Raw genomic sequence first — 16,353 nt, 5'->3', positions numbered from 1 at the left:
TCAAGTGGTAGTGCACTAAATTTGAGCAAAAGAAGCTCAGGGATAGTGCCCAGGCCCTGTGTTCAAGCCCAGGACTGGCAAAAAAAAAAAAAAAAAAGGAAACAAAGTAACGTTGATTTTCCTGGGGATGTTGGTCATGGTACTTCTGCCCCCCACACCATTGCTTCCTCCTCCTCTCTACCCAGTCTCCCAGGGTCTAGGGGGTAAGGGTGCAGGCCTTTGATCTAGTGGAGCTTCCTCTTTATAAAGGGAAACTGGAACCCAGAATACAACTGGAACCCAGAATACAACATGTTTGGCCTGAGGGAAGTTTTAGCTTTTCTTCTCCCTTTGATTTCTGTTTTACTTTAAATAGAGGGTGGGTTTCTTTCTGTCAAGGGCTTCTTAAGGGCTGAGGTAGCACATGTTAAATGCTTTCTCTTAGTTTTCTCTTCATGTTTGTATGCCCATCTAGGAAACACAGCCTGAGCAGGGACTTCTGCCTTCTTCCCTCTTTCTCCGTGGCCCATCCCCTCTCCCAGCACCTGGACTTGCTGATCTGGACTTAGATCAAGAGATGCAGGCTAAAAGTGAGGGTTCCTTTAAGAAAGGGAAGAGCCCATGTATGCCTCTTATGGGTGCTCTCCCTTGCAAGCTGCAGCCACTCTCCAAAGGCCAAGCTTCCAGAACCTACCCATTCTTTGCCGACGTGGAGAAAATCTTAGGCAGGGCTCCAGCCCAATGTAGGACAGAATTAGGCGATCAACAGGGTCTAGAGACACTCCAGAAGGCAACAGAGAAAGTCTACCTGGGGTTTTCTGACCCTGAAGTAGAAGAGGTGGAAGTAAGGACCAGACAGCAGAAACCTGGTGCCCTCCAGGATGGGCAAGATGCACTAGGATGTAGGAGTCAGACCCTTTTCCATGCTAAGCTTTCTGATACCATCAATGGCCTGCAGCTGAAAGAGGAGCAACAGAGCCACAGCATAGCCACACTGAGTCCAGCTGGCCCTGGAGGAGACAAGGGTCAGAGTCCCACTCCCTTGCTGCCCCCTGAGGAAGAACCTTCTTTGTCTCTTGGTTCTTCTGACCACATGTTGTCTACTCCGAAGTACAAGTTCTTACTAGATAGCAGCCCAGCTGAAGACCTGAGCTGGCAGCAAGTTCCTGGGGAAGGGGGGGGTCTGGGCTGGGGGAGGCAAAGGAGAGAGACCGCAGGACTCTGGAGGGGACAAGTGTCCACACTTGTCGATAAGGACACCCCAGAGAGTTGCAAAGAAACAGAGCCTGATGCTTTTGTGGTTCCAGGGGCAGCCACAGCTGAAGATCTGCCCCAGGGCCTTTTACTAATACCACCTGATAACCTGGCATCAGAACCAGCTCAGAATGCCCCTGCAGGAGATTCAGCTAATGAGAAGAGATCCCCCCAAGAATCTCCAGAGACCCTCAGGGAAGATAGGAATCCTAGTGTGTCTGAGGCTGGCTTGGAGTGTAGCAGTGGCAGTTGTGGCAGCCCAGCTTCACCCTTGGGCTCTCATATCCTGGGTGAAGTCCACAATATCCCTTGGGACCTGCAGAGCTCCTGGGCATCTTTGGCAGTCATGGGTCAGTCAGGACCTGGGCCTGGAGAGCCACACTCCTGTCCCTACCTGGTGCCGGAGCTGTCCCATGTACAGAGTTCTGCTGAGGATCAATCACACAGTGAAGACTATTCTGAGGATCAGAGGTTCTACCAGCACATCCTGCAGATGGTCAAAATCTCCAGGCGGCTAGAGGGTCTGGGGCTGCCTGAGAACATGCAGGAAACGCCGTGCAAAGACATCACCAGCATGGTCTGTTTCATGGCTGCCGAGTCTTCTAGGATGTCTAGTGAGGGCGAGAACGAGGCTGTCAGAGACATTGAGAGGGACTCGAGATTTGTAACGTGGGGTCCAGAGCTGCTGGAACACCCTCAGGAGCTGGCCCTGGCCTCCGATGGACAGGAGGCCTCTCAGCAAGCACACTGCCAGCCAAGCAGCAGCTTCCCCCAGCAGGGTCTGGTAGAGCTGAGTTCTGACACTGGGCTCACTGCAGAGCAAGGCGAGATGAAGCTTCTTAACCAGGTAGGCTTCTCAGAGAGAATGGCCTAAAGCCCCAGGCTTTGGTGACCTAAGCAGGGCGGGGGAGCTGGTATAGCTGATGTAGCTGATGTCTACTACAGCCATCTGGTCTGCTTTCCTGTTACCTATCCTTGGTAACTGTGCTAATGTCTAAGAATTCCTTAACTCCTCAAGTGGCCATCCTGTTGGGATGATAGGTATTTCAAAGTAGTTTCATTCTATTACCTGCAAGGTAGAACTGAATTTATCTATGATTTATCTGTGATTTCCCTTTGTATCTAACTGTAATTCATAGGTGGTTCACTTGCTTCGTAGGTGACTGAGTCTGAGGTGGACAGGCTTGCCTTTACACAGGACATGGGTACCCTCAGGAATTTGGGAAGCCTTTCCTTTCAGTTGGTTCTAGAGAGAGAGGCACCCTACCCTGAAACTTTGAACTCATCCCCCTGGGAAGCATACAGAACTAGAGTTAATATGTTTTCAAGGGAGTAAAGCCCACAGTTCTCCTCTGTCATCTAGTCAGCTGCTTTTGTCCTTGTCTCCTAGGGTCCCCTCAAAATTGCATGGCTAGCACATGTCATTCTGTATAGACCATATTTGTGACTTCATTTCCTTCCCTACTGGGATTTACTGAAGAGCTGGGCTTTCCCTGTCATTCTGAGTCTTTGTCCCTTTAAAAAAAAATGGCTATATTCTTCGTTCAGAAGGAATCAAGTTAGATCAGAGACCACGGGGATCAGGGTGAACTTTGCTGTGGTCCAGCTGTGGCTTTACCCAGTTGTTCCCTCTGGTTCCTAATTGCCAGCAGAACTGGTTCTCCGTTAGTGCTAATAACTACTGTAGCCCTATAAATATCGGATAAGCTGCAGATTATCCCGAAAGTTTTAATTAGCCCAATGGCAGCAAGTTTATCTGCTCTGGAAGGACAACGCCACACACAGCCCCATACTCAGAGTTAATGGCCAGCTATAGAAGATGATCAGCTAGGAGCCAGGAATGTATAATTTCCCTGCTAACCACTGATTTAGTAAAGGCCTGGGAGAACAAAGCCCTCAGCATGCCTGTCTCCCTTGCTCAGGCCCCCAGTACGTTAGCAAATTAGCCATGTTAGGAGTCTGTAATTTTCTATAAATACAGTGTGGGAAGAACTTTGCTTGCTGATATGCTGGGGCTGTTGGAAGGGCTAAAGACAGGAGGAGCAGGCCCTTGGCTTGCAGTTTACTCAGGCGCTTTTCCTTGGCTTTTTATCCTGCTACATTCAGAAGGCAGCATGAAATACTGTCTTAATGATAACCCAGAGCTCAATTCTTATTACTGCCCCTCTGTGACCCTGTGACTTTGGACTCTTGATGACCTTACGCACCTCAGGTTGTTGTGAGAGTAAAATGGGACATCATACCAGTGGCTGGTGCTCAAGCCTTTCTCGTTTGTCTCTCAGTGTCTTCTCTGAAACAGGCAAGATGATGAGGGATCTGCAGAGGCTCAGGTGTGTGTGTGTGGGGGGGTGCATGTGTGCTGTTTCTGAGCTTTTTTTGGTGGTTGTTGCTGCCAGTCGTGGGGCTTGAACTCAGGGCCTGAGCACTGTCCTTGGACTTTTCCCCAGGCTAGCTCCCTACCACTTGAGTCACAGCACCACTTCCAGCTTTTTTCTAAGTATGTGGTACTGAGGAATCAAATCCAGGCCTTGTGCATGCTAGGCAAGCACTCTACCACTTACGTCAAACTCTCAGCCCTGTTTCTGAGCTTTTTGGTCACGTCTAGTGCTCTGCCCGAGTGAGTGAGCCACAGCTCTACTTCTGCCTTTTTTTTTTTTTTGTAATTATTTAGAGATAAGAGACAGACTTTCCTACTTGGGCTGGCTTTGAATCATTATCCTCAGATCTCAGATTCCTGAATAGCTAGGATTATAGGCATGAGCCACAGGCATCTGGCAACAGCTGGGCCTTTGATGCCCTGCCTGTGCAGAAGCGGGCTTTGCTGGGGCCTGCCTGATGGCCTGGCCACTGTGGTGGAAATGATGGCTGGCCTGAGCATAGATTTTTACTTTCTCTCTTTAGTCCCTGTGGAATTAGAAGTGGATTTTTTTTTTCCTGACCTGGGGCTTGAACTCAGGACCTGTTTCTGACCCTCTTTGTGCTCAAGGCTAGTGCTCTACCACTTGAGCCACAGTGCCACTTCTAGCTTTTTCTGAGTGGTTTATTGAAGATGAGAGTTTCATGGCTGGCTTCGAATTGTGATCCTCAGAATTTAGGATTACAGATCTGAGCCACTGGCACTCGGTTTTCTATGCATTTTAAATTTGAGAAAAAGCATTTTGAAGACCTTTTCATAAATTGTTCCCAGAGTGCTGTCCTGGCTTCTACTTCTGTTAAGCCCAGATGATCACAGTGTGAATGCCATAATGTTGACATGGCCCTGACCACTTACAAAAACCCCCTGTTTTCATCTGATGGGAGCAGCTTTGCAAACCTCAGGGCATAGCAAATCCTCTTGGTGGATTAATATACTGGGGTTTCACACCTGACCCCATCCTGGTCCCCCTTTCCTCCCTCATTCCTCACTAGTACAGAGCCTTTGTATGACCCTCCTGAGAACAGAGAAGAGAAAACCTGGTCAGTCTGCTTTGGCCCTTTCCCCTGGGCAAGATTCCTTCTATCCCCCTTTCTCATCAGTGGATGGGGGAGAGTTCTTTGTGTTGCTCAAGCTTACTTTTCACAGCCACTTACTTTGATTAAAGGGGTACATGTCCATAGTTGAAGTCAAAGCACACTGAAAGGCATATAATAAAGTAGAGCAGTCCTTGGTGTGCAGTGCTGCCCTCCTCAGAAACCACCCCTTTTATCCTGATGTTTACTTCCATCTTTGGTAATCATATGCTGAGACTGCCTTTTCTTGATGCATGTTTTAAACATTATCTATTAAAACGTCTGGTAGCTGAGGATTTTGTGTCTGCCTTTCCTTCCTGCATACTTCTACTATATGGCTTCTGGAAGGAGAACAGAACCCTATGCAACATCTTCCAGATGTGAGAGAACTGTTTATGTGGGATGGCATTTGAGTTATGTGATTTCTCACACAGTTGGCACAGTGGTAATTTCTGGATGTTGTGTTTCATTAGCAGCCTCCAAGTGGAGGTGGTTTAAATTTGAGCGGGCAAGATTTAGATGTTTTATTTTTATATCTGTCTCCAACACTTTCAGAGTCACATGATTTCTGGGGTGTGTAACAAAATGTTTTCTGTTGCCCAGGCCCTGGGTTCCTCCTTAGCCCCAGTGCATGTTCCTCTTTGGGGCCTGGGGCCCTTACGAGGTCATGCAGATGTCCCTCCTTCTGCTGTACGTGGATCTCAAAGCATGAGCCCAGGTAGTGCAGCTGAATCTGGTCAACTTGGAGAATTCACACTGGTGAGTATGTTTTCTCCTGGGCAGTGTATTTAGTTGTTGCAAAGCTTCCTTTGTGCCACACAGAGTGATCCAGTAAGGAGGAATAGAGCCTAAACTGGTCTTTGCATTCACAATCTAGTTCAGGAGAAAAGTCCTGCCTACATGGTGCTGGATGTAGATTATGAGCAGAGAAAGGTGGACTATGATGCCAAGAGACGTACTGCTCATGTTCCCTACCGCATAGCCCAGGCAAGTCAGACTTGGAGAAGGGAGTCAGTGGTGTGAGCTGGGGTCCCCGTTCACTTTCATGGACTGGATGGGACTTGGCTAGGAGCTATCAAGAAAGGAAGTGGGGAAGTCATTCCAGGGTCATTGGGAAGGGCTTCCTGCTGAGTTCTTACTTGTTGCTTCTCTCTTTTGGAGCCTCCACAGCCACTTAAGACTTCTGCTTGTGCAAGAGGTCTCTTGGGCACCATCCATCAGGACAAGAATGCTCTCAGCCTCTTGGCTTTAGGAGAGGAGACCAATGAGGAGGATGAAGGAGACAGTGACAACCAGGTAATGTCCTCTCCCTGGCCCATAAACGTTCTGTGCTATAACATTGTTAAAAATAGACTTGCCATGTTAGCATGCTGGTGTGTGTGTGTGTGTGTGTGTGTGTGTGTGTGTGTGTGTGTGTGTGTGTGTGTGTTTAGTACTGGGACTTGAATTAAAGGGTTTTGTGTACTTGGCATTGTGTTTTCACTCAAGGCTGGCCATATCTCCTCTTCTGGCTTTTTGCTGGTGAATTGGTTATAAAAGTCTCATGGACTTTTCTGTCCAGGCTGGTTTTGAATCTGGTTCCTTAGATCTCAGCTTTCTGAGCACCTAGGATTATAGGCATGAACTATCAGCACCCAGTCATTTTAACCTTCATTATATTTTTTTGTGATAGTCCTAGAGATTGAACTCAGGGCTTTTTTGCTTAAAGCTAGTGCTCCACCACTTGAGCCATAGTTGATGGTTAATTGGTAATAATAGTCTTACGGACTTTCCTCTTTGGGCTGTCTTTGAACCATGACCCTCAGCTTCCTGAGTAGTGAGGATTACAGTCTTGAGTCACCAGTGCCTGGCTCATGTTAGCCATTTTTAAGTGCCACAGTTCAAGGGTGTTAAATACCTTCATAATGTTATGCTACTATGACTGCTGTCGGTTTCCAGGACTTGTTCATAATTCCAAATAGCAACTATATTTGTTAAATGATAGCTATCTCTCGTTTCTGGTGATTTCTAATCTAGTCTGTGAATTTACCTGTTTGAGAGATGTCATATCAGCACAATCATAACAATATTTTTCTTTTTGTGTCTGGCCTCTTTCACTTAGCATGTTTTCAAGGTTCATGTTGTAGCATGTATTAAAATTCATTACTTTTGCATGTTTTCAAGGTTCATGTTGTAGCATGTATTAAAATTCATTTATACCATATTTTGCTTATCCACTCACCTGTGGGCAAGCACATGAGGCTATATGGAAGTAAAAATGAGTGAGTGTGTTTGGCATAGTTGGGAGTGGGGACTTGGAGGATCCATACAGCATCAAAGTTTGCAAGACTGCATTTCAGTCAATGACTAGCTCTAGTGGCATGCACCTGTTATTTGAGTGCAGTAGACAAGCTTGCCATCCCAGAGACAAAGGAAAACACAAATAGGATTGAAGTCCAGGTTTGCCTGGGCAAAAAGTAAAAATACCAACACGAAAGGGAGTAACAGAATGGTTTAAGTTGTAGAATGCTGGTTTAGCAAATAGGAAGCTCTGAGTTCAAATCTCAATACTGTCAAAAGAAAAAAAAGTAAAAATGGATTTCCAGACCACTGCTTCCTCCCTTGATCAGTGTATATGCCTCCTAGGTCTGCTCCAGAAAGCAAAACCAGCAGGAGCTACTTGACGCAAAGCATTGTGCACACTGGTGTGGTCTCTAAGGTCCTTCCCTGGAGTCCTCTGAGACTTTGCCTGGGCACTAACTGCTGGCTCAGCTCTACCCTCTCCTCTTTCTGTAGCCCTCACTTTGGCTGACCAGTCCCTTTGGCCTTAACTACTTATAACCACTTGTTTCCAGAGTGTCCGAAGTTCCGGTGAGCTTCTTAAGAATCTGCATCTGGACGTTGATGCCCTGGGGGATAACTTTGAATATGAGGTAAGACCTGAGCTTGTTGATAGATAACCCCTCCTTCAGTGGGAGGCATATTTGGAAAGAACCATTTCATCTAGACTTGCTGAGGATTCCTGGGTTTGGGGGCATCTTTGGTTTATTTGTGTATCAAATAACCATGTATTATGGAAAGTAGTTCCCACATGGGGCTCTTTGCTAAGTGTTGTAGGTCACGTGAGTATAAATAAGATATGTGTCTTGCCTGCTCAGATTAGAAACTTTTGTAGACTTTAGGGGAATAGATTTGTTGTTTGGACAATAGGGAAACCTGTTGGAGACACATTTGGCCTGTGTCTTGAAAGACAGCTAAGTTTTAGACCTGGAGGATATGAGAGAATAATCTAGCAAATGAACAGCTTAAACAAAAGTTCAAGGACTGAAATATGGCTGGGAATAGCTTCTGGAACTCCTCCCAAATTCAAATCCTTTTTCTCTATAGTGTGTTCTCTATTACCATCAGAAGTTTTGATGTTGTTGTTGTTGGTCATGAGGCTTGAACTCAGGTCCTGGGTACTGTCCCTTTCACTCAAGGCTAGCACCCTACCATTTTGAGCCACGTCATTGTGTTACATCCAGTTTTCTGGTTGTTAATTGGAGATGGGTGTCTCTCACATTTTCCTATTGGCTTTGAAATACAACCCTTGGATCTCAGCCTCCTGAATAGGATTACAGGTACGAACCACAGGCACCTGGCTCAGACTGTTCTAAAAAAGAACAATAAAACTCAGCAGTTGTAATAATTGTTGTGATAACTTTTTGTATTTGAAAAGAAATATTCCCTACTATATGTTATTTGTCTAATGTCTGATTCAGTTTGTGTGTGTGCATGTGTGCATGTGTGAGTGTGCTAGTCCTGGAGCTTGAACTCAGGGCCTGGGTGCTGTCCCTGAGCTTTTTGGTTAGGCATTGTGACTTCAGCATGGTCTACCAAATATAGCACTTTTTTTTTTTCTTGAATGCCCCAACTGTGTCTTTACTTTGAAACTCTTCCTTCTGCTTGGGGCTTTGGTCTGGTTGGGGTAAAGAATTTCATGTGTTTGGAGCCAAGTACTGATTGCTCATGGCTGTAATCCTAGCTACTCAGGAAGGAGATTCAGATCTGGCGATTGTGGTTCAAAGTCAGCCTGAGCAGACAAATCTGTGAGACTCTTATCTCCAATTAGCCAGCAAAAGATCAGAAGTGGAACACCAGCCTTGAGCAAAAGAGCCAAGCAAAAACATGAGGCTCTTAGTTCAGATCTCAGTACACACACACAAACACACATACGTGCACATACACACACACAGACACACAAACAAACAAATTGAGTGTGTTTGGTTTCCTAGTTCTCTGATATGATAGCTATGTTTTCTTATCACCTACCACTAATCAGTATAGATGGACTGATTGACAGAATAAAAAGGAATTGCTTAGTTTTCTACCCGGGAGGATGAACATGGGTAAGTGTCAAGAAGTGTCCTGCATATCCTAGAGACTCAGTGAGTTGAGGGTGGATTCTGCCTTGTTCACATCTATGTGTCTAGCACCTAGCCCACTTTCCTAGAACATAGGAAGTGCTTTATATGTTTTACTCAACAACTGAAGGAATGAATGAGCCATAATGGATGGGGTGGGTGGGCAGATTGTGTGGCTTTTGTTTTTCTTTCCCTTTTCCTCTGTGTTTCTCAGTTTCTGGGTTGAGTAGATACTTGGCACTGCTCTTAGTTGGTGGGTTGAAGATCCCAGCATCGACTGGTCATGATTCACTCTGACTTTGGGCTTTTACTTTATAATGAATTTCAGATGTTCACAGAAAAGACACTTTGACTTCTAAAACTCTCTCTGATGATATGTGCTTTTTGGGGAACTGGGAGCTTTTAAACATTCCTATGACCTCTTTGGCACCATTGTGCAGAATGGATAGTGTTCATAGCATCTCTCATCGCAGTCTCTAGTATACAGAAAATTCATTTCTTTTCACCACATGGGGTGTTTGGATTGCTGTGGAGGAATTAGGCAGGAATAGAGCTTTTCTTTTGGGAGGTTAGTGATGGGGATGGATGAGGGGTTCTGGACAGGCAAAGCTATCCCTGATTGGGTCTTGTCTTTGAAATGGCTTTCATCTCAGCTTATAGTCCTTGGCTTCTTTGAGCTATCTACCTTCCCTTGCCCCTGGCCATCTCAGGCACCCCATGATAGAGCTTTCCTTTGTAGGTTTGCTTCCCTGTGCTGCCGCCGTGCCTCCCCGCCCCTCCCCCCAGCCCCGTTTCATTGAGCAGTCACTTTGCATAGGATTCCATGAGAGGGCAGTAGGATGGCAGAAATACAGCTCTGTTTCCTTCTCCCTCCTCCTGTGTCAAATCCATTTCTAGTCTATTACAAACCAACAGGCAAAGGTTCATGGAATTGGCACCATGAACACATCTGTGTGAGTGAGGGAGGCAGAAGGTGGTAAGCAGACAGTGTGTGTGGCCATGTGGCACTGATGAAAGCTCATCAGCTGGCTGGAGGAGCAGGAGGAGCAAGGGCTTAGCAGTCACAGGATGATGTCACTGTAATCAGAAGCGTGAACTACACCAGGGAGCTGTGCAAAGAATTGAGACCAACTGAATGAGCATGAAACTTGGAAAATAAATCAGACTGATGTTTGACTTGGAGGGGGGGGTCAATGTGTGGATAGAGTGTTGAGCTGTTACCTCCTTCTAGTGCTGTAAAGATCATGGGAGCCCTGCCTGTTGTTCTGAGTAAGGGGTAGAAACAGCCATGAGCCTGGAGAGCTCCTGGCTTTGGGGGAAATGATAAATATTCATATTTATGAAATGGTTCTTACAGATTCCTCCACACATACTCTTTGTGCAGATGGCAAAATGGTACAGCTTGGGCTGTGGCAGGAGACCGAGGAATGGGAGCATGGATGGGCCCAGGAAGAAGCTGTGTACTCACAGAGCCTCGGGCAGGAGACTGTGGTGCCTGAGTGTGCACGTGGGCCGAGGGCTTTGGGCCTTGAGCTTGGGTGAAGAGACAAGCATGGACTCTGATGTGATGCTTCACATCTGTTTGTGGATGGTCTGTAGCCAGTGTTAGTCTCCCTCTTCTCTCGGAATATGACTCAGACTGATCACTGAAATTAGTCTGCATATGTGCAGAAAATGAAGTCATTTATTTTAATATCAGCCATGTTTTAACATGTTAATATTAGGCAGGCAGACTAAGATCAGTCCCATGATGTGAAAGATCTTTTTGGAGGGCATTGAGGGCAAAACCCAGGGCCTCGTTGTTAGGTGCTACGTATATACTCTACCAATAAACTGTGTCCCAGGCTGAAAATCTTTTGAGGATTTAAATTTGAGATTTGAATGGACTGGAGCAAAGATTTTTTTTTTTGTCAGTCCTGGGATTTGAACTTGGGGCTGGGTTGCTGTCCCTAAGCTCTTCTGCTAAAGGCTAGTGCTCTACCACTTTGTACCACAGTGCAACTAAGGGTTTTCTGGTGGTTAATTGGAGATAAGAGTCTCACAGACATTTGTGCTGAGTCTGGCTTTGAACTGTGATCCTCAGATCTCAGCCTCCTGAGTAGTTAGGATTCTAGGTGTGAGCCACTGGCAACTGGCTAAATTCTACTGGGACTCAAACCTGGGGCTTTGGTCATACTAGATAGTGCTGTACTACTGAGTCACATTCCAGCAACTGAGACCCATTGTTCTAATGGGCTATGTGTTTTGTTTTCATCATTTTGAATAGTTAATGAATAGTTGACATTTGTTTAGCTATTTTTCCTTTCATCACCATAATAAAGTCTACTTTCTATATGACCTTGATGCATAAATATTACATCTCCATTTGGCAGAGATGAGAAACCCCAATTCCTACATCTACACTACATGCTCATTCATTTAAAAGCATTTAGCCAACAAGTCTTTTTTTTTTTTTTTGTAGGTCATGGGGCTTGAACTCTGGACCTGGGTGCTGTCCCTTGAGCTCTTCAGCTCAAGGTTACTGCCCTTCCCCTTGAGCAACAGCGCCACTTCCAGTTTTCTAGTAGTTAATTGGAGATAAAAGTCTCATGTTCTTTAGTGCTCAGGCTTGGCTTTGAACTGCGATTCTCAGGTCTTAGCCTCCTGAGTAGCTAGGCGAGAACCACTGTGTCCGGTGCCAACAAGTCTTTGTACTGTTATGTGCCAGGTCTTGAGCACAAGAGGATGCTAATCTGCTGAGAGAAACAGACAAGGATACCAGAAATTATAGTATAGTTACTATGGCAGAGGATGGGTAAGGCTCTGCCCTAGGAATCAAGGAGTGATTCTTGAAGAGACAGTGATCTGTGAGACCAGTGGCAATTCAGTAGGAGAGAACTGGGACTTGGGTAGAAAGAGACTTTGTTTGAGGGCTGGGGATTTGATTCAGTGGTAGAGTACATGCTTAACTATGCAAGGCCCTCGATTGTACCAAATCAATCAATAAAGAGAATTTGAGCTGGGTGCTCATGGCTCTCACCAGTAATTGTAGCTACTCAGGAGCTTGAGATCTGAAGATTGTGGCTCAAAGCTAGCTTCCATCCCAGGTAGGAAAGTCCATTAGATTTTTATCTTTAATCACTAAACTACTGGCTCAAGTGATAGAACACTAGCCTTCAGGGGCTGGGAGTTTGGCCTAGTAGAATGCTTGCTTAGCATGCACGAAGCCCTGCTTTGATTCCTCAGTACCTCTTACAAAGAAAAAGCTGAAAATTGTGCTGTGGTGCAAGTGGTAGGGCCTTGAGAAAGCCCTAAGGACAGTGCCCAGGCCTGAGTTCAAGCCCCAGGACTGGGGCGTGTGTGTGTGTGTGTGTGTGGGAAGAACACTAGTCTTGAGTAAAAAAAAAAAAAGCTTAAGGACAGTGACTAGGCCCTGAGTTCAAGCCCTAGGACCAGCACCAAAACCCCTAACCCCTCCCCCCCAAAAGAACAATAACAACGTGCATAACACATTCTTATCATTAAATACCATGATATTACCCACAGGCCGAAGAGGATATGTGTAGGGTGTGGCTTGAAATGAGCTCTGAGCACCGGGCAGGAATGCCTTGGGTCAAGTGAGGAGGTGTGGACGTGGTCCAGGAGGTACTAGTACATCTAGGGTCTGTCATTTCTTTTTTCCTTCTTATCCAAGGTGTGTTGTTAGTGGGGTTTTTTTGGCTGGGTTTCATTCTCAGCTTCAAGCAAGAAAGCCCTCCTTAAGCTTGGTCTCCAGCATGCAGTTTGCCAGGTTAGAGTGTGGCTGGCCAGATACCTCTTGTCTGCCCCACGAAACTTCCACCTCCTCCTTGGAGACCAGGTATGGAGCTCCTGTTAGTGCTGAGTGCTGCCTGGTGTTGGAGGACATGGGAATAAGGCCTAGCCACAGCCTGAAGATACCTACCCGAAGGATATGAGCTTGTTCTTCTTTGCTTAGCTGAGTGGTCACAGCACTTTTGCTCCATTTGAGCCAAGGATGCAGGGAGGTGGCACTGGGGGTGGTACGTGCCTTTTTCACTTCCCCTATCTGCTTTTCTTCCAGGTCACTCTTAGAGCTGGTGATAATGCCCATCCCTGTGTCTAGTGCTTCTTTGCTCTGGGCAGTAAGACTCATAACAAGACCCATCTGGAACGTTTCACTTTTCTCAGTGTTGGCTCAGTTCCCCGAGGGCATGATCCATGTCTGGTCATACTTAGTTTCCTCAAGGTGGTGTTCTGCCCATAGATGGTGCTGAGTGGATGAATGAGGAAGTCTCGTAACTAAACATGAGTTGACATTTATGAGGCACTGACAGCATACCAGGCACAGTTCCATTGCTAACTCACTGCTCGTTCATTTAATCTTCCATGCAGCCCTGTGAGGTGGGTATTACTTAGATCCTTGTATTTAAGAGGAAGAGACAGAAGCACAGAGAATGAAGTAATCTGCCTAAGGTTACCAGCCTTTTCTCCATCTCTGCATCTGCAAATATGGAGCCACAATCTGAGCTTAGGCATTCTGTCTTCAAAGCTGATGCTAAACTATGCTGCTTTACTGCCCCCACTGTCCTTGAGGCTTGGGTTAGTTTGTAGGTGGGCAGCCAGACCTGCAGGCACTAGCCATGTCTTTGGGCTTCACAGAAACTATCAGAGAGCATTAACAGATACCATATTTTGGGTGTCTCCTTTGACCTTTCATCTCTTTAGTTGTGATGGTCAATTTTTCTGCCACTATAATGAAATAGCTGAAAGAATTAACAACAAAAAAAAAGTTAAATCTGGCTTACAGTTTTGGAAGTGCACATCCACGATTGCTTTGGCTCCGTTGTTTCAGGCCTGGGGTGAGGCTGCTCATTGTGGTGTGAGTGTATGGTAGAGGAAAGTAACTTCCATCATACCCAGGAACGAAGGTCCCCCTTGAGGTCTCACTTCCGAAAAATTCTGTCCTTCCTGTAGTGCTACCCCTGTCATCAATCATCCAACACTCAGGCCTTTCAGGGCCATTCCAGAGCCAAACCATTGCATCAGGCATGCTTCTTGTTTGAATTTTTTTTTTTTTTTTTTTGCCAGTCCTGGGCTTGAGCTCAGGGCCTGAGCACTGTCCTTGGATTTTCTCAAGGCTAGAGCTGTACCACTTGAGCCTCAGCACCACTTCCGGCTTTTTTCTATGTATGTGGTACCGAGGAATCAAACCCGGGTCTTCATGCATGCTAGGCAAGCACTTTAACCACTAGGCCAAACTCCCGGCCCCTCTTGTTTGAATTTTTAGGATAGGGATTCAAGAAATCTTGAAAATCTCTCATCAGAAGTTGTTCAGCTTGACAGCCTAAGTGTTGTTAGCACAGATGATTCTGGGGGGAAGGTTTTCTGTTTCTATTTTGGTCAACTTAAAAGAATTCAGGCAAAAGCACCCTTGGGTTTTTACTAGTCTTTAGGGTATAGTTTATATATAAGAAGCAGGGCATGGCCACTGGCAGTGTCTTGCTCAGATCTTCCAAAAGATCCTACTGAGCCAGGCACCACAGCTCACACCTGTAATCCTAGCTATCCAGGAAGGAGGCTGCGATCTGAAGAATGTGGCTCGAAGCTAACCACGACTTACCATAAGACTTACTTCTATTTAACCACCAAAAAACCTGAAGTGGAGATGTGCCTCAAGTGGTAGAGTGCTAGATTTTAGTGGAAAAGCTAAGGGAGAATGCCCAGGATTGAGTTCAAGTCCCAGTACCAACACTCGCACATGCTGAGGAGATACTGCTGAAGGTCGCTTAGGGACGAGAGCTGCCGGCTTCTGCCCTTCTGTCTTTCCTGAGTGATGCCAAGACTGTGGTTCTTCTAGAAAGGAAGTTCATTGGGCACTGGTGGCTCACACCAGTAATCCTAGCTATTCAAGAGGCTGAAATCTGCGGATTATGGTTCAAAATTAGCACAGGCAGGAAAGTCCATGAAACTCTTATCTTCAAGTAGTCACCAGAAAACTAAAACTAGAGCTGTGATTCAAAGTGTAAAGCACTAGTCTTGAGTAAAAGAGCTCAGAAACAGCACCCAGGTCCTGAGTTCAAGCCTCTTCACCGCCCCCCCAAACAAAACAAAACAAAACAAAAAAATAAAACCCTCAGAAATGAGGTTCTGTTCTGACTGAAAAGAGGAGACTTTTTTGATGGCTTGAGAATTGTACTGAGATGGCAGATACTTTTTCTGGACTGTGTTGCACTTGCTTCTTCCTGTCATAGACATGATCCTATGTTGTGTTCTGAAAGCCCACATTGCCTCCTTTATCTGCATTAGGCCTCTCTCTAATAAACATTTTGTATATCCAACTCCATCTTAGCATCTGCTTCTCAGAGGACTCTGATCAACAATCCTGGACAGAGAATGCTATCTTCAGGGTTGCCAGTGATGAGCTTGTGTAGGAAGGCTTTGGAGAGAAGGCACCCTCTTCATTTTTGCCTGTTGAGTATGAAAAATACGAAACAGAAATTTTGGACTTTGTCACCTTTCTAAGTGTGCATTCTTATGATCTGGCTAATGTTGGAGTGAGATAGATTTATCACTGGAGGAAATGAGAGGGAGGACAGAATTACAGTGATTTTGAAGCCCAGCAGTGGATGGGGGCTTAGTTGGTGTATTCACATCGCCAGCAAAATTCTGATTCAGTAGATCTAGGCTGTGGATGTATGTTCATGCATGTGGGTATAAACTGTGTTTTACTTCTTTTTTTTTTTTTTTTTGCCAGTCCTGGGGCTTGAACTCAGAGCCTGAACACTGTCCTTGGGCTTTCTCAAGGCTAGTGCTCTACCACTCATCAGCACCACTTGCAGCTTTTTTTTTCTATTTATGTGGTACCAAGAAATTGAACCTGGATCTTCGTGAATGCTAGACAAGCACTCTACTGCTACCACTAGGCCAAACTCCTGGCCCATGAACTGTTGTTCCCCCCGCCCCCAGTCCTGGGCTTTCCTCAAGGCTAATGTTCTGAGCCACTGCACCACTTCTGGCTTTTTCTATGTAAGTGGTACTGAGAAATCGAACCCGGGTCTTTGTGTAGGCTAGGCAGGCACTCTACCACTAGGTCAAACTTCTGGCCCCAGGAACTGTGTTTTATTTTATATATTTTTTCATATATTTTTATTGTAATTAATAGAAGGGTTACATTATATTCACCAGATAGAGGGTGCATTACTTCACATACATTGATTCCCTTTCTCATGTCTTGGTCCCCATTTCCCTCCCACTACTCCTGCCTCTAGGA

The 16,353-nt window shown here is 45.8% G+C and overlaps 1 protein-coding gene across 10 annotated transcripts in view; it reads left to right on the top strand.

The window, feature by feature from the left end:
* Positions 1 to 16,353, top strand: part of Cep164 (centrosomal protein 164) — a 61,207-nt gene that overhangs the window by 14,755 nt on the left and 30,099 nt on the right. For 6 of the 10 annotated variants that reach the window (XM_090319427.1, XM_090319428.1, XM_090319429.1 and 3 more), the window contains exons 5-8: positions 455 to 2,080; positions 5,326 to 5,481; positions 5,884 to 6,018; positions 7,557 to 7,634. In XM_090319427.1, the coding sequence (XP_090175553.1) occupies positions 455 to 2,080; positions 5,326 to 5,481; positions 5,884 to 6,018; positions 7,557 to 7,634 (1,995 nt within the window). The remainder of the gene's footprint in view (positions 1 to 454; positions 2,081 to 5,325; positions 5,482 to 5,883; positions 6,019 to 7,556; positions 7,635 to 16,353) is intronic. The other 4 variants (XM_090319435.1, XM_090319432.1, XM_090319431.1 and 1 more) reach the window with 2 other exon arrangements.

Source organism: Megascapheus bottae, chromosome 27 (assembly GCF_031878675.1).
Source record: "Megascapheus bottae isolate mThoBot1 chromosome 27, mThoBot2.hap1, whole genome shotgun sequence".
NCBI lineage: Eukaryota > Metazoa > Chordata > Mammalia > Rodentia > Geomyidae > Megascapheus > Megascapheus bottae.
This window is presented reverse-complemented; position numbering and strand designations above follow the sequence as displayed.